We start from the raw sequence: 22,511 nt of genomic DNA on the forward strand, positions 1-22,511 counted from the left end.
CAGTTCCATGGTGAACTGTCGGTCCTGGATTGTTATGGGTACATCCAACCTAGGAGTATCTTGGGAAACTTCACCGAGGATCGCGTTGACAAGCTCTGCTTTCGTGACTCTCTTCACGGAAGCCTGGGAATGTCGTTCCCGATTCTGATGTTGCTTTTTTCTACAGACAGCTTCCAAATGTCCTGTGACGTCACAGTATCGGCATTTGGCTTCTTTGTAGGGGCAGTCTGTTGCTTTGTGGGCCTTTCCACATCGGTAGCACTTCCTGTCTGTGGAATTAGACTGCTTGTGGTTCTTTCGTGGACCCGTAGTCTTGTTCTGGTGGACCTTGTTGACTGGCATGGTCTTGGAACCGTAGACAGTTTCCTTGGCAACCTTCGCTGCGTCTTCAGTCTCAATCGCGACTTGGACAGCACGTGCGAAATCCAGCTCTGTGTCCTTGATCTTGAATAGAGCCTTTAAGACAGCCTCATTGTTGACAGAACATATGAATCTCTGTCTCAGAGCTTCGTCTTGTGGGTTTTTGATCGAAGGAAAGTCACAGGTAGCGGCGTCTTGGCGTATGCGCGCTGCTAACTCCTGGAGAGTTTCGCCTGGCTTCCGTTTCATGTCACTCCAGAACTTGAAACGTTCTCGCACTATGAAGAGTTTCGGGTCGAACTGTTCTTTCATGAATTTGACAATTTCGTCCATTGTCAAACTGTTGATGTCCTTGGGCGGATTTTGCTGAGTAGCCAGATTTGCCAGTTGTTTGTAGACCGTAGCAGTCTGATTCGTCAAGAAAACTTGAGCCTTGCGCTGCTCCGGCACGGAGTTGGCGACCACAAACGTGCAAAATCTTGACCAGTAGTCAGGCCACAGTTCCGATGTTGCATCAAACGCAACAAAAGATGGGATTGCAGCTGCCTGTGTAGTAATGGGAAAACGTAGATTCGAAGCACTCGGATCGTCGTAGCTTTCCTCCCTGGCAGAAGCTGCGGCACCACTGAACACTTTCATCATCATCTCCATCTGGTGCATTTGTTGCTCCATATCTTCCTTGTGCTGGCGTTGCTGTTGCTCCAACTGCTCCCTTAGAAGCGTTATCAGCTGCTCTGTTTCCGTCATTTTGCAGTAATAAGTCACTCCGAATAGACAAGGGAAGTAACTGTCGGCGACGCCAGTTGTCGTGTTTTTCCTTTCGTCACTCTCAGTCGCAAAGGAGACACAACGATTTGTGTAGGTTCTGTAGATTTATTAACAGCTGGAACAACGGTGACAATATCTCTCAGCACAGTGTAAGAAAGAACAAGTGCAAGACTGGTAAAGAACAACAATACGTGTGCGCAGCCCTACTTATATAGTTAATGGACATACGAGAATATTCGGGAAACATCGACACTAATCTGGTTAGATCTACACAGTTCAGTCTGTTCGATGAGCGTCTACGCTTACGTCATGAGTGACTGCGCACTTAATCAAAGTAAGTTCTATAATGTTCTATATCCTTCTATTCGATTCCAGTGGTATCTAGCGATCTCCACAACAATTGGTTTGGACAATACTATTACTAGTTACTACTACAATTAAATTCATCATATTGTGTGACTGCACCGCTTCTTCTTCTTCTTCTTCAAGTTAGTGAGGAAATCCCTGTACAGGGTAACTATCCTCAATTCGGTTAGTCCGCACTGAACACCAGGCATGAGCAAGTTCCAACATTTTCACTCGCCTTGTGGGCTAGTGAATTTCAAAATTGATTAGCCCACAAACAAATTCACTCGCCCACAAAAATGAGTCACCAAAGAACAAAACGATTCCATCCATTCAAATGTGGTGAAAGGCGAGCAGGTCTTTGCAAGCACCTGTACCGATACACCAGTTAACAGTTCCAGCGCTACATGGAAGAAAGAAGGAAACCGCCAATGGGCGATCATTGTAAGACTTTCTACTCGCCCACTCTCATTTCTGGGCGCCTGTGGAGTGGGCGACCGATCTTGCTCATGCCTGGGACACCCCTCTACTCTCTAGTGCAGCTTTAATTAAATTTGCTATTTAGAAAAGGTAGGTATTTCGGTAATCTTGAACTTTAGCGTGTTAAATTCATAGCTCAGAATCCAGTGACATTCTTTACTTATTTATGATACAAGTCCATGTAAGCAAGCCAAAGAACATTTGTCGTGAAATTAATTGACGGATTGAGCTCCAAACTTAATCATAATTAATTAATTTGGTTGTTCAATCGACAAAAATGCACCAAAAATGGCGTACGTGGTCAACCATGGGACATCATTTACACGAAAGAGTTATCTCCCTCGTCCGCTCATACGGATAATTCCTTCTTTGACCCATGTAAACGAAATGCATTCGTACAGTTCATCGGAGTTCATTCTGTAACTTCAAAGGGATCTAAAATTACTTGTTAGGATTACAATACAAGTGCAGGTTCTACAAATTTGAAGACTTTAAATGCCTCTGAATTCTGAGCTATGAATTTAACATGCTAAAGTTCAAGATTACCGGTATTTATATACATACTATAGACAAAACAGTCGAACCGCAAGAGTACACAACTTAATTAACTTTATTGTGTTGGGTGTGCACAAAGTTGATTTCGAAACTTTCTTTTGATGTTTGCACCCAGATATACGTTTCCGGGAAGGAAGAAGTACCATTGTAAGCACTAAAACTTGATGACAAAGTAAAGTACGAATTCTACATAATAAGCAGTAGATAATCAATTTCATCGTAGGCTACCTAAAATTCTTGATGAGGCAGCGAGAAACGATGTAGTGCAACCTATTCTGTTTTCAGCAGGTATTGATTGAAAAAGAGTCGGCCTGTGACAAGAACGTACTATTTGCGTTAACTTCTTCGTCTATCTAAAAACTCGCCATACATCGCCTTATGCAATACTTTAATCCGAATATCATAAACAAACTGTACCTCTGATTCTCCATTTTGTTTGTTTGTTGTAGCTCTCTGAACACGTTAAAAATTCTGTCAGGAAAGCGAAAACATCCTGACAAAGTATCGGTCAAGCACCGGAAGTGACGACATATCGCGAGATTTCATTAGACTTTTCTATTAGAAATCTAAACCAAAAGAAAAAGACAATTGATATGGTTTGTATTGACAAAAACATAGCACATTTGCTACCAATTCATACTAAACCAAAATGCTTGATCTTAGGGACTTTCGTCAAATCGATTGTAGCAGACGACACTTTCGGTAAACAAAAATGGCCGCAGCAGCTGCGCTTCCAATGCTGGAGCAGCTCTCTCAACGTGTTATACGAATTCTGGGATGTAATCCGGGAGCTCATCGATTGCAGGGTACAAATACATACTTGGTAGGGACGGGTAAAAGGTAACTTCTCAATATTTTTCTATGATTTAAGTTTTGTTTTCGTTACTTTTTGTGTAAAAAATCAAAAGATCATGGACTTTGTCCTCTGGCATGACACTGCTGAAAGTGAAAGTTGTGGCAAACGCCTAGTAGTAGTACACTCTTCATTTGTCATACGCACATGCTCACACTTAAAGACAATCACATGCGCATATGTACACACACACACACTCACACACACACACACACATTCGCGTGCGGCACGCACGCACACACACATGCACACTCCGTCTACAACCCCCCCCCCCCCACACACACACACACACACACCACACACACACTTGCACAGTATGCTTACCAACAGGTACATTTAATACTACTAGTATTAATAACAACGTTTAGATTTAGATTATATGATTAACCTTGATTTGGAAAAGATTTGTTTAATTTTATCGCCCCTTCAATTCTAATTCAATGGAAGTTCCATTGGAACAGATCCGTTTAGCACTAAACACACAACACTACATGGCACTGACACTGACACTGACGGTAGCGCATACAAAGTTTGTGAACAAGACATTGTTTCTCTGTCACACTCTCTTGCTTGCTCACTCACTCATTTTTGTCTGTCGATCTTTCTCTAGTACGCTCAACAAGAACAAGAACAAGAACAAGAAGTGAGAACAAATACTTTATTGCCTGTCTTAATAAAACAGAAATTGTAGGCCTACAATCACAAAACAATATTGCACAAACACATCAAATTAAAACGATTAAAAGATTTGATTAGAAACAAGTATTTCATTCACACAATCTGCACCACTGTGAAAACAAAATTGTGTACGTAATCCAAGACTTTTTTTTTCTTCTTCTTTGAAAAAAGACGCATCTTGGTAGACACAGGAGATTCTGGAATACCTCAGTACATCAGCCAGTTGAAGTCGGCACTGGAACAGTTCTCAGTTTCGCTGCAAGAAATTGTCATCACACACTGGCACCCAGACCATGTTGGGGGAGTGGATGACATCTGCCATGCTTTTGGACAAAGTTAGTACAGTGGAACCCCCCCCCCCCCTTTAAGACCCTGTTTTTTTTCTCTCAGAAATTCTGTTCATAACCTCTGTAAATTTACCATCATTTTAAGACTTCTCCTTTTTAAGACCTGATTTTCTAAGATTTGTGCAGGTCTCAAAAGAGAGGTTCCACTGTAATGTTGATAATTTGTTGTTACATGTACAGAAAACATGGTATTCAGGTGTGTTTGTGTGTGTGTGTGTGTGTGTGTGTGTGTGTGTGTGTGTGTGTGTGTGTGGCCAGACACTGTATGTACGTGTGTGTGTGTGTGTTTATGTGTGTGTGTTTGTGTACATGTGTGTGTGTGACCAGCACGGTTGGCCTAGAGGTAGGGCGCCCGCCCCGTGATCGGGAGGTCGTGAGTTCGAACCCCGGCCGGGTCATACCTAAGACTTTAAAATTGGCAATCTAGTGGCTGCTCCGCCTGGCGTCTGGCATTATGGGGTTAGTGCTAGGACTGGTTGGTCCGGTGTCAGAATAATGTGACTGGGTGAGACATGAAGTCTGTGCTGCGACTTCTGTCTTGTGTGTGGCGCACGTTATATGTCAAAGCAGCACCGCCCTGATATGGCCCTTCGTGGTCGGCTGGGCGTTAAGCAAACAAACAAACTAACAAACGTGTGTGTGTGTGTGTGTGTGTGTGTGTATGTGTGTGTGTGTGTGTGTGTGTGTCTATGACAATATGTGTGTGTGTCTGTCTGTCTGTCTGTCTGTCTGTCTGTCAACTTACCATCCTTCAACTAAGTATCTGCTGTTCTTTGCAGAATATGCAGTGTCCAAGATAAAAAGGTTGTCTGTGCCTGATGTTCCTCTCCAAGAAACAGACTATACCTTCATCAAAGATCAACATACCTTCCACACTGAGGGGGCCACATTAAAGTAGGCATTGTTTTCTGATCCTGTGTTTCTTGGAGGTTTGTTTATCATTGTTTTTGTTGTTGTTGTGAATTGTTCTTGTTATTAAAAGTTGTTGTGGGACAGGTGGGGAAGATAGTAGGACGATATTTCTTATTATCTTATATTATGTTTCACTGTAGATATATAGTATTGTTGTTTCAAATCATTTGGCATATTTATATAGGGAAGAACAGTTGTCAGTTTTTCAAGTGACTTTGAGCAAGCTTCATCTTTGTACATGCGCCACAATGCATGTTGAGAAAAGAGGAATCAGAATTTGATAGTTAAATGGCAGAGTGAGTTAGTGAATGTATGACTACTCAGTACTGCAGGGGGTACAAACTGAGCATGCAGCTTCTAAGAATAGACTGTGCATGTGTATGGTGATACGTATTCACACCATTATGTCAAACTCTGACGTAGAAGAAAGAGAATCTGGGCAGCTATAGTATCAATCAATCAATGAGTCTTATATCGCGCATATTCCGTGGGTACAGTTCTAGGCGCTCTGCAGTGATGCCGTGTGAGATGAAATTTTATACGGCCAGTAGATTGCAGCCATTTCGGCGCATATTTACCTTTCACGGCCTATTATTCCAAGTCACACGGGTATAGGTAGACAATTATTAACTGTGCCTAAGCAATTTTGCCAGGAAAGACCCTTTTGTCAATCGTGGGATCTTTAACGTGCACACCCAATGTAGTGTACACGGGGGGAGGTCTGGACACCGAAGAGAGTGCACACAAAGTTGACTCTGTGAAATAAATTTCCGCCGAACCTGGGATCGAACTCACGCTGACAGCGGCCAACTGAATACAAATCCAGCGCGCTACCAACTGAGCTATATCCCCGCCCGAAGAACCCCTTTTAAAGATCCCCCAATTTAAGACTTCCTCCCATGTAAGACCTTGCTTTTTTTTCTTTTTTCTTTTCATAACCTCTTTAAAGTTACCTCCATTTTAAGATTCCCTCCTTTTTAAGAACTCGGGCACAGACTGGGGGTTCCACTGTGTGCTAAAGATAGCTTTGTGATTCTCTTGCAGGGTGCATTTCAACCCAGGGCATACGGAGGATCACTTCATCCTGCATTTGTTGGAAGACAACATAGTGTTCAGTGGTGACACTATACTGGGAGGAACAACCACGGTGAGAATCTCTTCCTAAAGCAGCAGAACCGGTTGACAGAACCCAAGCAGGGGCTCACATTGGACATCGGACATACACAGATATTTTTTCCAAATGTCCTATACATTTTTCATGCAAGAGGACATATGTCCTATTGTTTTTGTCACAAAGTGGTCATTGTCCGATTATGCTTTCATTTGATCCGGACATTGTCAGTATACTTTCCAATATACAGTAGTTTGATTTACTATTATATCAATGTTTTGCGAAGCTATGTACGTGTCTCTCCAAGCAGACGAAACTTGTGGAGAATTTATGTGCTTTTTACAAAATTTTTATAGAGAAGAGCTTCCAAGGGTCGCAACTCTGAATGCTCCAAGCCGGTTTTGACAGTTGTCTCCCTTCGCGTTTTTTCCGAAAAAGCAACATGCCGCCAAAACGAAAATTGGTGTCAGAAAAAAAAAGTGCTATTGATTTATTTTTGTTCAGGACAAATGTCCTATCACTTTTGCATTGTCCATGACATTTGTCCTGTGCCATCTCTCATGGATGTGAGTCCCTGCAGAAGGATCGCGGTGGGATTCACCATTTAAAAAATGAAATTAATTTACAAGACCCTACCTAATTTGAGAATGTAATCTGATGTATATAGTGTAAACTGATTCACCATCTAGACAAAATGAAGTTGATTTACAAGGCCTTACTTGTTTTGAGAATGTGATCTGATGGATAAGTGTAATGACTGTTTGATGAGATGTTGCCCGGAGAGATACTATAAAAATTAAAAAGAGAGAATGTTCATTCAATCCTGAAAGTGAAGCCGTCTCGAAAACCTTCTAAATTAGGCATGTAAGTGTCATCAGCTGTCTATGTCTCATTAGACAGATCTAGATGTGGAACTTTTCAGCACGTCTACGGGAACCTGTACGGGTAACGTCATCAAATCTATTTTTATGTCACGCGTTTGCCAAGATCTGCAGTCTTGAGCAAAAGAATGTATGCATTTGGAACATTGGAGAAAAAAAGTGAGTCATGGGTGACGCAATATCTACACGTACGCGTACAGGTCTTTGCTACACGTTCGATCATCTAGAACACTGTATTGTGCAGGAGAGTTAATGGTATATGCTCCAGAACAACACAAGTAAAGAAAAGCTCAAAATAAAATAAAAAGACTGGTACATTTATGGAACTTTTTATCAGCCACAAAACGAAGCATTCACAAGAAACAAACAAGTGACCATTGACAAAACAATAAAACATGCACCATAGTAAAAGAATTTTTTGTAAATTCTTTCTGCCAGGTTGTGGAAGATCTTCACAGCTATATGAAGAGTCTGCACGACATTCTGAACATCGGTCCCTCTACCATCTATCCTGGTCACGGCCATGTGATTGACAACCCCGGGGAAACAGTTCAGGGCTACATCAATCATCGCAATATGAGGGAACAGCAGATCCTCGCCTGTCTCAAAGCCAACAAAGATACGGCCATGGAGCCTATGGATATTGTCAAAATTGTCTATGTGGTGAGTTCAGGCCTGCGAGTGGCGAGTAAAATGGCGAGTAGAAACATTTAAATGGCGACTAAAAAGGTTAATCTACTCGCTAAATGCGAGTAAAGTTGCTGAAACAAACGTTGGTTTGGTGAGTAAAATTTGCTCTCTGGCTAGTAAATTATGAGAAGTACTAGCCAAAGGCGAGTACCCCTCTTTGTGGACTTTCAGCGCTGGAGTTGTGGATGGGGATGGGTTGAGGTGTGTGTGTGTGTTCCATACAGATTGTCAAATTTGTCCATGTGGTGTGGCGGGGATGTAGCTCAGTCGGTAGCGCGCTGGATTTGTATCCAGTTGGCCGCTGTCAGCGTGAGTTCGTCCCCACGTTCGGCGAGAGATTTACTTCTCAGAGTCAACTTTGTGTGCAGACTCTCCTCGGTGTCCGAACACCCCCGTGTGTACACGCAAGCACAAGACCAAGTGCACACGAAAAAGATCCTGTAATCCATGTCAGAGTTCGGTGGGTTATAGAAACACGAAAATACCCAGCATGCTTCCTCCGAAAACGGCGTATGGCTGCCTAAATGGCGGGGTAAAAAACGGTCATGCACGTAAAAGTCCACTCGTGCAAAAACACGAGTGTACGTGGGAGTTTCAGCCCACGAACGCAGAAGAAGAAGAAGTCCATGTGGTGAGACATGTATTGCAGGTGTTTATGTGTGTGTGTGTGTGTGTAGGTGGTTGGGCAGGCGTGCGGACTGGCAGGTGTCTGTCTGTCTTGTGTCCATATGCTACAAAAAGTTGGGACTAAGTTTATCTTGACCTGACCCTGTGAAAATAAACTTTGCATATCACGTCAAAAGCATCCTATTTCAGTGAAGACTAAAACTTACTGCTGAATGAAGTAATAATTTTTCATTTCACAATCTATCGGGAAAGAACTTAGATTACAAACAGAAAGTTTATTTGACACATTTGGTTTTTTTATACCAGGGTGTGGCAGAGAATTTACACCTCAGTGCAGCAAACAATGTGAACCAACATCTGCTGAAACTTCAGAGAGACAAGAAAGTCGGTGAGTCATTACAGAATGTATGCAGGATTGTTGATTTGCGTCTCTAAGTATACTGCTTCATTCTTCACATACATTTAGTAACAAGAAGAGCAAACGCTCGATCGAGTCACTTTCGCAGTTCTGAATATTATATGAGGCATCAGATGGACAGGAAGAAATTGCTATTCACAACACAATGAGTCACGTTCACATAAAATTTGAGCCCGGTCACTTTTATAGTTTCCGAGAAAAGCCCAACGTTAAGTTGTGTGTTGCCGAACAGAAAAGGCTAGTTATCTCCCTTGTTTTTCTGATAACGTTCGTAAAAGGCTACAGATGTAAATACTTTGATGTAAAGAATAATCCTACAAAGTTTCAATCACATCCGATGAACTTTGTCAAAGATATAAAATGTCTAATTTTTCCTTTGACGCTGACCTGTGACCTTGAAAAAGGTCAAAGGTCAACGAAACCATCGTTAAAGTGTAGAGGTCATTGGAGGTCACGACTAAACAAAATATGAGCCCGATCGCTTTGATAGTTTCCGAGAAAAGTAATGTCTAATTTTTCCTTTGACGCTGACCTGTGACCTTGAAAAAGGTCAAAGGTCAACGAAACCATCGTTAAAGTGTAGAGGTCATTGGAGGTCACGACTAAACAAAATATGAGCCCGATCGCTTTGATAGTTTCCGAGAAAAGTCCAACGTTAAGGTGGTGTCTACGGACGGCCGGCCGGACAGACTAACACTGACCGATTACATAGAGTCACTTTTTCTCAAGTGACTCAAAAATGGCCGGGTTTTGGGGACACATGAATATGCTGACGTCAATTTGTAAGGCGTTTTGTTTAGTTATTGTTGTTGTATTTAGCAATATCTCAGACCTAACAGAGAAAGTCAACAGGAAAAGAGAATCAGTGTTGATGTTGAAGTATACGTATCTGCATGGGTGTGTGCATTACAATGTGCGTGTGTGTGTGTGTGTGTGCGTGCATGCATGCATATGTGCGTGCGTGAATATGTGTGAAGTTATGCTTTACTTGCACATTTTGTTTTGTATTGGGGACTACGGTAGCTATGAATGCCATGATGAAAAAATATGACTTGTCTTTTTTTCTCCAGAATCATCAGATGGTGTCAAGTGGAAGATTTCAGAAAAAATGGATTCATCATTGTGATCATCTCGTTTCCTTTTTGTGTGTTCTTTAAAAAAAAACATTATAAAAAACAATGGTTGAATGAAAAAAATTACTGTTAACTGTTAAAACAAATATGGTGCATTCTTTCACAGACCTTTCCATCCTGTGTACTACTCTGTTTTGTCTTAAATTGGGGGTCTCAAAAGGAGATATAATTTACTAAGCAGATGAAGGTGTCTGTGTTGGAGACAGAATACTTTGAATGTATGCATATGGATAGTCATTACAGTGGAACTCTCCTTTTAAAACCCCCAAGTTAAGACTCCCTCTCGTTTGAGACCCTGTTTTCTCAGATTTCCTGTTCATAACCTCCCTAAATTTACCTTCATTTTAAGATTCCCTCCCTTTGAAGACCCTGTTTTCTCAGATTGTCTTTTCATAAATTCTGAAAATGTACCTCCTGTAATGACTATCCATATGCATACATTCAAAGTATTCTGTCTCCAACACAGACACACAACAACAACAAAAACAAGAAAACGAGTGCAGAAAACGCAATGAAAGCGAAAGCGCCCGAGTCGCACACTTATTTCCCTATCAAGTAGGGTTAATTTGTACACATTAGAAAAAAAAAATTAAAAAAAAAAAAGTGATTGCCTACCTTCCTACCCTATTTTTTTGGCTATGTTACCTTAACCACACCTATTTTTTTTGTGTTGGCCTTAGGACCTAATTTACCGATACTTTTGAGGTCTTACAAGGCGGGTTCTACTGTCTTTACTTAGAATTAGATTTTATTTTATTTTCCTTACCCATATGAATGCTGATCTTGTGCTTGCATGTGTAACGGACAGTGTGTTTTCCTGCGCATTTATTGTCAACATTTTATGTGCTTTTATGCAGATGAATGTTCTTAAAATGGCATATGTTCGGGACAGTGTCTGTTGATATGCATGTATTTATATCGTCAATGCTGGACGAGTTTTTATATGCAGATGACTGAATGTTTTTGTAACTGCATGTACATTTATATATACAGTCACTTTTTCCGGTGTTTATGCAGACAAATGTTCATAGATCTTGTGGCTATTTATGTCAGATACAACATGTACTGCATGCAGTCATGACTGAACTTAGTGTTTTAATGTAGATGAGGATTTGTGTGGTTGCCCTGTCAGCGACATTCACATGTACAAAATAATGTTGTCAGTACTACTAGTCACTACTACAGTGGACGCCGCTTAATAAAACCGCGGTTAATAGAGCCAGCCGCTTATAAAAGCCGATTTCAGACGGTCCGGAGTTTTCACTATATCTTATGTATTAGAAAAAGCCGGTTAATAAAACCAACCCGCCGCTTATTAAAGCCAGTTTTCTCAGAGAAATCACGTAGTTTGTGACTAAAACTCACATTATTTTGTTCTGATGTGGAAGACGACCAACAAACAAACACTCATAAAATCGTTCTTCTCTGCCGAGTAATGATTCGTGACGGTGACAGTGAAATTATTGATGTACCGAAGTGATCAAAGTACACGTACATGTACATAATTAAAACAAAAGTTCCACATCCTTCGTGAAGTTTTGTTTAGATTCAAACAAGTGTAAATGACAAAAGAAAGTGACTGAGTGACGTAAACAAAAGAGAAGATTTTTTTCTTTCTTTCGAAAATGACGTATTCCTGGACCGCCGGTTAATAAATCCGCCGTTTATTAAAGCCATTTTTCGTCGGTCCAGAAGTGGCTTTATTAAGCGGCGACCACTGTACTATGTATTTGGCATAGCAGTTTTGTTAAGGTCGTCCTTTCTGATACCTTAAGCAGGGCTTGTATTAAAAAATAAGGTATTCTCCCAACACAAGATTTTCTGTGATTTGTTATTGTGGTTTGAATGTGTGAGAGTAAGGTCAGAAATACCCCACTCGGCAAAGTGGAATGCAACTGGTAAAATAGAAAGGTAAGACAGCTGCATGGTGCAACTTTGATCTGAAGCTGCATACTTTTGCACTTGTGTTTCACATCACACACACACACACACATACACACACTTACACACACACACACACACACACACACATACACACACACACACACACACACACACCCCGCGGGTTAGGGGGAGTCCCATATTGGTTGGGACGAGAAAGAATTTACCCCATGCTACCCAGCATGTCGTAAGAGGCGACTAACGGTTCTGTTTCTCCTTTTATCCTTGTTAAGTGTTTCTTGTATAGAATATAGTCAATGTTTGTAAAGATTTTAGTCAAGCAGTATGTAAGAAATGTTAAGTCCTTTGTACTGGAAACTTGCATTCTCCCAGTAAGGTCATATATTGTACTACGTTGCAAGCCCCTGGAGCAATTTTTTGATTAGTGCTTTTGTGAACAAGAAACAATTAACAAGTGGCTCTATGCCATCTCCCCCCTTTCCCCTATCCAATCTCCCCCCTTTCCCCGTCGCGATAGTAATCTTGAATGGTTGAAAACGACGTTAAACACCAAATAAAGAAAGAAAGAAACACACACACACACACATACACATACACACACACACACACACTTGCATAAAATCTGGAAAAAATATATTATCGTAATCAATTGTTTTGTATCCACCTGCTGATCATTCAGTTATTTTCTCAAACAATACTCATATTTATTAGTATCAAAGACAATGAAGCAATCACAATTCAATTTGAGAAGAGAACTAATTAACGAGTGCCGCACCTAGCTGTGTGAATGTTATGCCCCATATAACGCATATATATATTCCTAATATTGGCATCAGGGACAGAGCCAAGACATCAGAAATATTTGATGTTCTATTAAGTTGACGTGGCACAGAAAAGCTCTTGTGCTGTGTGTGCACACATTTCAAATCTAAACGTGCCTTGTGTGTGTGTGTGTGTTTTTTTTTTTAATTTTAACTGTCTGATTTTGTCATTGGGCGAATAAATTGTTAAAGTCTGTTTTGCACACGCGTGCGCGCAAAACTTAAAACCTAATTGTCAAGGATGCATATTTTCGTGGGATCTTTAACGTGCACACCCCAATGTGGTGTACACGAAGGGACCTCGGTTTTTCGTCTCATCCGAAAGACCAGCACTTGAACCCACCACCTAGGTTAGGAAAGGGGGGAGAAAATTGCTAACGCCCTGACCCAGGGTCGAACTCGCAACCTCTCGCAAGTGCGTTACCACTCGGCCACCCAGTCCTTACATGTATTTAGGGCATTTACACCCCTTTGTTGCACTGATCACAAATACGTAATTGGTTTTTGCTCGAATGATTGTTGCAATAGGTGTTGCATTCTGTGATTTACTGATTATGATGACTTGATGCCCGCCAGACTATACTTTTCTTCGACAGAATTATGGCATACCTTGCGTAAAATCTCTGCAAACATGACTTCTCTGTCGACTGAATGGTGACGATCCTCCACAGCACAGAGGTCAAAGTGGTCTGCAGTTGGGAGTCGTCTAGATTCTCGGCTTCCATACCTGTAACAAGCGAGGTGTTTATGAGAAAATCATGCCTCAAAATAAGTATACATGTACTAGTTTGCTTGAGGGAAAAACACAACATAGAAAAGTGTGATTTAGATGTCCTTGGAATTCCACCTACAGTGTATTATATTAGCAAAGTAGGTTGGATACATTAATTTAATTGTCTTACTGTGAACGTCATTCCTCTGTCTTTTTCATTGTCACTTGAACAACATGCACTTATCATTGTCAATCAAGCAAACGCCTCAGTTATTCTCTACTGTTAAAAAAATACATCTTTGATCTGACATTCCGTATTTTTACTGCCCTTGCAGTAATAATATACATAGAGTTATATTGGGTACATCAACTTCAGTGCATCCTCACAGCATGACAGTTGACACTCGTGACAGGCCTAAAAGTGAAAGTGGCGAGTAGAAACATGTAACTGGCGAGTAGAAATGTTCATCTACTCGCCAAATGCGAGTAAAGTTGCTGAAACAAATGCTTGTAGTAAAGTTTGCTCTCTGGCTAGTACATTTTCACAATTTCAGAATCACTAACCAAAAACAATCGAGTATAAGAGCTTAACCATTTGTTGGACTTTCAGGGCTGATTGGGTATATATTCTTCTTCTTCTTCTTTCCAATGATGCCCACGATCATGATAATGATCATTATGGCATGAAAAGGGACCAGTGCTTTGTTACAGTCCATTTGCGTACTCTGGTCGTTATCATTATCATTGTCATAGTCCGTAAATCATAGCAAAGAGTCCATGTCCGTAGAAGCCTATTTTTTGTTGAGAAAACTGTGACTTAGTTTGCGTAGGCCCGCGACACAAAGGCATCAACCGTTGCCGCCTCCACCGTCTTATTGGGAAGGCGGTTCCAGTCCCTCACAGTTCTCGGTAGAAATGAGCCCTCTCTGTATTGAGTTCTGGTATTTATGAGGCAGAACTGCTGATCGTGGGTACGGCGCTGTCGTGATGGGGGTGGGACTAGCTTGCTCCTGAAGACTGGGCACTGAATTAGTCCATGATGAATCTTGTAGAGGACCCCCAGGCGCGTGATTCTTCTACGCTGCTCGAGAGACGGCCAGCCCAGTTGGTCAATCATCCGGCTCACACTTGACGTGTTGTGGTAGCGGTTGAGTACGAAGCGGGCGGCACGTCTCTGGACGGCTTCCAGCTTCTCGATGCTCTTCTGGTTGTATGGGTCCCATACTGATGAGGTCTTGCTGTAGCTGCATGGTCTTGTTGTTCTCTGTTGGCTACAACCCTGTACACTGCTGTATCGTCCGCAAACAATCGTGCCATTGCTGTCAGTTTGTCAGTCTGGAAGGTCGTTGATGTAGGCCAGAAATAGACAGAGGCCCAATACTTGGAATACAGAGCCCTGAGCCAGTGAGGTACTCCTGACCTGATGTTGACGTGGGAGGAGTGGTGACCATCAACTACAACTGCTTGGTGCCGATCATTTAGGAAGTTAGATAACATTTCGGCTTTATGCTAGCTAGGGGGGAAATTAAAAGGGAAGAAGTAAACTAAAAATAAATACTAGTAGTTCTAATAAGATATTATGAACTTACCCAAGTCACTAGAGCATGCAAATCGCCATGCATTCGTCTCAACAACTGAACAAGTATCCACACCGTGTAACAAGGGCGGATCTGGGGGGGGGGGGGGGGCTACACGGGTTACGTAACCCACCCCCCACCCCCCACCACCCCAAAAAAGAGGTAATTTATTGGCTCAGGATGCACCAGATAGCTCTATTTCGCCGACCCTAAAACCTTTTTTTTTATTTAAAAAAACCCACTAAAAACGTTGGGCACATTTTGCGAACCATACCGAGACTAAGGGAAGTAACTTCCTTCAAACTCGACTAAATTAAGCAAATTAAAAATAAAATAAAAAAGAAAGCCTACCTACCGACCCTAATTTTTTGGTCACGTTACCCTAAACCAAATTTGTGTGTGTTGCCTGAGCCTCACGCATGAACGGGTGCAGGTAGTAAAAGGGGAGGGTGGGGGGGGGGGGGGGGGGAGGGGAGATGATGATGATGGAACCTTTTTTAACAAGGATAGTGGTTTAACACTACACCTTTTCTTAAAACCTGTCCTTCCATTCAAATGATATACAATTATAAATAAATGCATATGACAAACAGAAAAGCAAGCAAGCAAACACACAAACAAACATGTAAACAAACAATCAGACAAACCAAGCAAACAAACAAGCAAAGAAACAAAAAAATAAAAAAATAAAGAATTCAAAAAGCAATCAGTAAGACACCTACAAACTGCCGAGAACATAAACTAACTACGATTTTAAAGTTGCCGACAGTAACACTCACGATACCAACGTTGACAATACTGTATAGGCTAAGTTATTGGAACAATAAACTATTTGTTACTGAGATAGGTTAGATACCTTATGCATGTGTGTGTGTGTGTGTGTGTGTATATATGTGTATATATATATATATATATGTGTGTGTGTGTGTGTGTGTGTGTGTGCGTGCGTGCGTGCGTTTGTGCGTTTGCGCGTGTGTTGTCATCCTCATTCTGTTTTACATATTTTAAGTACTTTTTGATTTACTTTCGGTATTTGTTACTGAGATAAATTAAATACCTTATGCATGTGTGTGTGTGTGTGTGTGCGAGTGTGTGTGTGTGCGAGTGTGTGTGTGTGTGTGTGTGGGTGTGTGTGTGTGTGGGTGTGGGTGTGTATCTGTCTATCTCTTTGCCTACCTCTGTGTCTGTCTGTACTTGTTCTCTATGTCCGTCTGCCTGTCCGTCTGTCTTCCTCTCTCTCTCTCTCTCTCTCTCTCTCTCTCTCTCTCTCTCTCTCTCTCTCTCTCTGTCTTAATTTTTTTTCATTTTGTCTTTTTTTTCTAACTTACTTTCTTTTAGATTGGTGATATTGAACGGACCTGATCATTAATGACAGTACCAGGCACAGGTACTTTTTTGGTGACGCGCGTAGATACAGATCAACAGCACACCTTTGTTGAGGTAACCAGGTCATGCCCTCAACATCGATAACTATCTGTAATTACTTCCCAAATAACCACACCCGTTTGGGGGCGAAAAGTTGCAACAATAACGTCAAGTCTGCTCACGCCTGGACGGATGCGGCACGCGCTTTATTTAAAACGGCTTTTTGAATTTTTGTTTTTTTTTAAATTCCAAACTAATTATTTCATGCACAAAAACCAAAATACAAAGTGTGCACAATATATGAACATTACATTTGCTTTTGTCGCGCCACGTATATGAAGTTAAACACACACAAATAATTCAGTAAAGTGAAGTTAAACATAACATAACACACGCGCAAACGCACAAACGCACGCACGCACACACACACACACGCACACACACACACACACACACCACACACACACACACACACACACGCACACACGCGCACACGCACACACACACACACACACACACAAACTGAAACTGAAGCACGTAGCCTCGAGTAGTGGTCAAGACCCACATTGTCTATGCAAGCCTTATCAGTTTGCAACGGATGAACTGTTTGACCCCATGCCTGCGAAGTATGGCACCTTGAATTCTCTATTTTTACATTAATTGTGTTGTTTGACAACTTTGAAGTACTTCCCTTTTTTGCTTCTTTGAAAGTTTTATAGTCTCCCAGCATGCTTAAAACTTCATGAACGTTGAAAGATCGGGAAGAGAGAAAGTGCATACAGCCTTCTTCAGTGCATATGAAAACCCTTCCCTTCATTTTTAAATTTAGTCAAGTTTTGACTAAATGTTTTAACATAGAGGGGGAATCGAGACGAGGGTCGTGGTGTATGTGTGTGTGTGTGTGTGTGTGTGTGTGTGTGTGTGTGTGTGTGTGTGTGTGTGTAGAGCGATTCAGAGTAAACTACTGGACCGATATTTATGAAATTTGACATGAGAGTTTCTGGGTATGATATCCCCAGACTTTTTTCATTTTTTGGATTAATGTCTTTGATGACGTCATATCCGGCTTTTTGTAAAAGTTGATGCGGCACTGTCACACCCTCATTTTTCAATCAAATTGATTGAATTTTTGGCAAAGCAATCTTCGACGAAGGTCGGACTTTGGTATTACATTTCAGCTTGGAGGGAATGATATCCCCGGACATTTTTTTTCTTTTTTTCGATGAATACTTTTGATGACGTCATATCCGGCTTTTTGTAAAAGTTGAGGAGGCACTGTCACACCCTCATTTTTCAATCAAATTAATTGACATTTTTGTAAAGCAATCTTCGACGAAGGCCGGACTTCGGTATTGCATTTCAGCTTGGTGGCTTAAAAATTAATTCATGACTTTAGTCATTAAAAATCTGAAAATTCTAATAATTTTGTTTTGGTATATAAAACGATCCAAATTTACGTTTATCTTATTCTACATTATTTCCTGATTCCAAAAACATATAAATAAGTTATATTTGGATTAAAAACAAGCTCTGAAAATTACAAATATAAAAATTATGATAAAAATGAAATTTCCGAAATCGATTTAAAAGCAATTTCATCTTATTTCTTGTCGGTTCCTGATTCCAAAAATATATAGATATGATATGTTTGGATTAAAAACACGCTCAGAAAGTTCAAACGAAGAGAGGTACAGAAAAGCGTGCTATGCAGCACAGCGAAACCACTACCGCGCTGAACAGGCTCGTCACTTTCACTGCCTTTTGCACTAGCGGCGGACTACGGTCATTGTGAAAAAATGCAGTGTGTTCAGTTTCATTCTGTGAGTTCCACAGCTTGACTAAATGTAGTAATTTCGCCTTACGCGACTTGTCTTTTTTATATTTAGTCAAGTTTTGACTAAATATTTTAACATCGAGGGGGAATCGAAACGAGGGTCGTGGTGTATGTGCGTGTGTGCGTGTGTGTGTCTGTGTGTGTGTCTGTGTGTGTGTGTGTGTGTGTAGAGCGATTCAGACTAAACTACTGGACCGATCTTTATGAAATTTGACATGAGAGTTCCTGGGTATGAAATCCCCGAACGTTTTTTTCATTTTTTTGATAAATGTCTTTGATGACGTCATATCCGGCTTTTCGTGAAAGTTGAGGCAGCACTGTCACGCCCTCATTTTTCAACCAAATTGGTTGAAATTTTGGTCAAGTACTCTTCGACGAAGCCCGGGGTTCGGTATTGCATTTCAGCTTGGTGGCTTAAAAATTAATTAATGACTTTGGTCATTAAAAATCTGAAAATTGTAAAAAAAATTAAAAATTTATAAAACGATCCAAATTTACGTTTATCTTATTCTCCATCATTTGCTGATTCCAAAAACATATCAATATGTTATATTTGGATTAAAAACAAGCTCTGAAAATTAAATATATAAAAATTATTATCAAATTTTTTTTTTCGAAATCAATTTAAAAACACTTTCATCGTATTCCTTGTCGGTTCCTGATTCCAAAAATATATAGATATGATATGTTTGGATTAAAAACACGCTCAGAAAGTTAAAACGAAGAGAGGTACAGAAAAGCGTGCTATCCTTCTTAGCGCAACGAATACCCCGCTCTTCTTGTCAATTCCACGGGCACTGCCTTTGCCACGGGCGGTGGAGTGACGATGCTACGAGTATACGGTCTTGCTGCGTTCAGTTTCATTCTGTGAGTTCGACAGCTACTTGACTAAATATTGTATTTTCGCCTTACGCGACTTGTTATATTTAGTCAAGTTTTGACTAAATATTTTAACATCGAGGGGGAATCGAAACGAGGGTGTGGTGTATGTGTGTCTGTGCGTGTGTGTGTGTGTGTGTGTGTGTGTGTGTGTAGAGCGATTCAGACTAAACTACTGGACCGATCTTTATGAAATTTGACATGAGAGTTCCTGGGTATGAAATCCCCGAACGTTTTTTTCATTTTTTTGATAAATGTCTTTGATGACGTCATATCCGGCTTTTTGTGAAAGTTGAGGCGGCACTGTCACGCCCTCATTTTTCAACCAAATTGGTTGAAATTTTGGTCAAGTACTCTTCGACGAAGCCCGGGGTTCGGTATTGCATTTCAGCTTGGTGGCTTAAAAATTAATTAATGACTTTGGTCATTAAAAATCTGAAAATTGTAAAAAAAAATAATAATTTATAAAACGATCCAAATTTACGTTTATCTTATTCTCCATCATTTGCTGATTCCAAAAACATATAAATATGTTATATTCAAATTAAAAACAAGCTCTGAAAATTAAATATATAAAAATTATTATCAAATTTTTTTTTTCGAAATCAATTTAAAAACACTTTCATCTTATTCCTTGTCGGTTCCTGATTCCAAAAATATATAGATATGATATGTTTGGATTAAAAACACGCTCAGAAAGTTAAAACGAAGAGAGGTACAGAAAAGCGTGCTATCCTTCTCAGCGCAACGAATACCCCGCTCTTCTTGTCAATTCCACGTGCACTGCCTTTGCCACGGGCGGTGGAGTGACGATGCTACGAGTATACGGTCTTGCTGCGTTGCGTTGCGTTCAGTTTCATTCTGTGAGTTCGACAGCTACTTGACTAAATATTGTATTTTCGCCTTACGCGACTTGTTCTTCATTTTCATTACTCTATTGTTCCATTGCTGGGAAATGGGTCGCTTCCTCCCAGTGGAAAGCTAGCAGCAACACAATCGCGCTACCCGGGTGTATGCGTGTTTAGGTGTAATCAGCCACCTGCACTTATGGCAGAATGACCGAGGTCTTTTACGTATGGGGGTGGAACTTGGTTACCGTCTCTGAGTCTGCACATAAAGTTGACCCGTGTCCGTCCCGGTGTAACACGAAATTTTTACTCCACGAAATATTTACTCTGGAGTAAATATTTCGTACGAAATTCTTACTCCGAGTACACTTTTCGTACGAGAAAATAACTCCCCAAGGCACGAAAAAATTACTCCCTCCACGAAATGTTTACTCCCCTTTGTTTCACTTCCAGTAAAAATCTCGTACGCAAAAATGTGTTGCAGGCGAAGGAATAATGCCAATAAGTGATCTCGCGCGCACGAATGTCGCGCTACCCTCCTTCCACCCCTTCCACCACCAAGACTAACAGGGGACAAGGGAGTAAAAATTTCGTACACCTGGCATGGGAAGTTAAATTGCTTGTGTTGGGGTGAAGTAATGTATTCGTTATTTATTCGTCAGGGGAGTAACATTTTTGTACGAAATGTTTACTCGGAACTCACCTGTCTTGGGGAGTAATTTTCTTGTGTAATGGGGGAGTGCTTTTTTCGTAAAGGGAGTAACTTTTTCGTACGAAATGTTTACTCCGGAGTAAAAATCTCGTGGGAGTAAGTTTCTCGTGTTACACCGGCCCAGATTCAAACCTGCGACCCAAGGATCACAAATCCAGTGCTCTACCAACTGAGCTTCCGGGCCCCCTTGTGTCCATCTTCCCATGTATTGGAAGGCACTTTACGCATACACTGCTTTGGTTTAAACACTTTTTTTTTAATTCAGTTGCATAAATACAAAGCCGTAATTGAATGTTATAATGAAGGAGCACAACAAGATAAACTGATAAATGTACATGTGCTCTTAGAGACACACGAGTAACGTGGCGGACGATATTGTAAATGCATGGTACACTGCTTTGCGCACAATCATTTAATTTTTTTTTTTAAAGACAACATTTTTGAGCATTGCAGTATCTTCATTATTTTGTTCTTAATGTAATGTAGAAAAGTGATAAATAAAGGAACATCAGATTTCTTTTTTTTTTTTGTATGTCGCGACTTTCGCTCGTTTTCCACAAAACTGCTGCAAAAGGTCGCCTTCTCTCTCAAACGGAGTGGGGACTACCAACCAAACTCACTGAGTGAACACAAACAGGCCTCCAGATACATGTTGCAGACCTGAGTCTGATATACCTGTGTATAGTCGAGACAGAGTGCCTCCGAATGTGGTGCGGCCCATGCCCATAAATGGGACGATGGGCATAAATGGGCGAAAGTACGACACACGATGTTTTATCTAATGTTTCATCTGTCTGTGTCTTTGTGCAATTTTGTTATTGTAATTGTGAGGCAGGCCTGGAGGCAAGAATCTATTTTTTTAAAGACAGACAATAAAATATTTGTTGTTGTTATCGTTCTTGTTGTTGAGCTGACCCCTGTCAGTCCCGGCTTGGATTCGAACCTGTGACCCTAGAATCACAATTAAGTCTGGTACTACATGTATATCAACTGAGCTACCAGGGGCTTAGGCAAAGACGCTCGTAAGTTGACGTAGGCCTACCGAAGACAGTTATCAAACACAGCGATTGGTTAAACTTTATATTTCTTGCAGTTCATTTACATGATATGACTGTCATTGGCAATCATGTTGATAATTATCTACATGATAATATTACATAATTACATGATATTAATTTTGATAATGATCCTACATGTACCCTGAATCTTGATTGTGAAACGTTCAAATTATGTTCGTTTTAAGTGTTCTTTTCTTTTCATGATGAGGGATGAGGGAGAATCGCAGGGGCGGGGCGGGGGGGGGGGGGGGGGGGGGATCCGTCCGAGGGTTCGGTTTCTGAACCGATACACTTTTGATATCTCTTTTATTAATCAATTCATTTATTGATTGATTGATCCATTTGTAGTTTTTCGTTCCCCGCCGTCTGGTTATTGAATTAAATTGTTAGTGCTTTCGTGTGGCGATGCAGAAAAAGAAGTTGACTGAATGTAAAGTGTCAATTAAAACTGCGACACATTTCTTTTTATGTCTCAAATCATTAACTGCAGATAAACTGCGCACATTCGTCAAACCGCCAAGGTCTTTTACATCGTTAAACTAATTGAAACACTTGCGTCAGTGTACGCACAATCGTAGTATCGTTTAAAAGATTTCCACCCAAGATAACGACCAATAAAACAGTATAAAAAAGAAACAGCGTTTC

At 40.8% G+C, this 22,511-nt stretch overlaps 2 protein-coding genes across 3 annotated transcripts in view; one reads left to right on the forward strand and one right to left on the reverse strand.

Annotated features, from left to right (window-relative positions):
• The window catches only part of LOC138979982 (serine/threonine-protein kinase 3-like), a 36,603-nt gene extending 33,587 nt beyond the window's left edge, over window positions 1-3,016 (reverse strand). The window contains exon 1 of one of the 2 annotated variants that reach the window (XM_070352748.1): window positions 2,926-3,016. In XM_070352748.1, the coding sequence (XP_070208849.1) occupies window positions 2,926-2,939 (14 nt within the window). In that variant the 5' untranslated portion in view covers window positions 2,940-3,016. The remainder of the gene's footprint in view (window positions 1-2,925) is intronic. The other variant, XM_070352747.1, reaches the window with a different exon arrangement.
• Window positions 3,017-3,206: 190 nt separating this feature from the next.
• On the forward strand, window positions 3,207-11,963 carry LOC138979983 (endoribonuclease LACTB2-like). The gene is made up of 7 exons (XM_070352749.1): window positions 3,207-3,348; window positions 4,211-4,374; window positions 5,166-5,280; window positions 6,343-6,445; window positions 7,729-7,953; window positions 8,914-8,995; window positions 10,096-11,963. Exons 1-7 carry the CDS (start codon window positions 3,221-3,223, stop codon window positions 10,149-10,151), a joined length of 873 nt encoding a protein of 290 aa, XP_070208850.1. The 5' UTR covers window positions 3,207-3,220; the 3' UTR covers window positions 10,152-11,963.
• Window positions 11,964-22,511: the final 10,548 nt, after the last annotated feature.

Source organism: Littorina saxatilis, linkage group LG11, assembly GCF_037325665.1.
Source record: "Littorina saxatilis isolate snail1 linkage group LG11, US_GU_Lsax_2.0, whole genome shotgun sequence".
NCBI lineage: Eukaryota > Metazoa > Mollusca > Gastropoda > Littorinimorpha > Littorinidae > Littorina > Littorina saxatilis.

Bases quoted from the DNA above. Each gene is read 5' to 3' on its own strand.
- LOC138979983 (XM_070352749.1), top strand. From the start codon at position 3,221: ATGGCCGCAGCAGCTGCGCTTCCAATGCTGGAGCAGCTCTCTCAACGT. The intron at 3,349-4,210 runs GTAACTTCTCAA...CTTTGAAAAAAG, and splicing joins TTGGTAGGGACGGGTAAAAG to ACGCATCTTGGTAGACACAG. The intron at 4,375-5,165 runs GTTAGTACAGTG...TGTTCTTTGCAG, and splicing joins CTGCCATGCTTTTGGACAAA to AATATGCAGTGTCCAAGATA.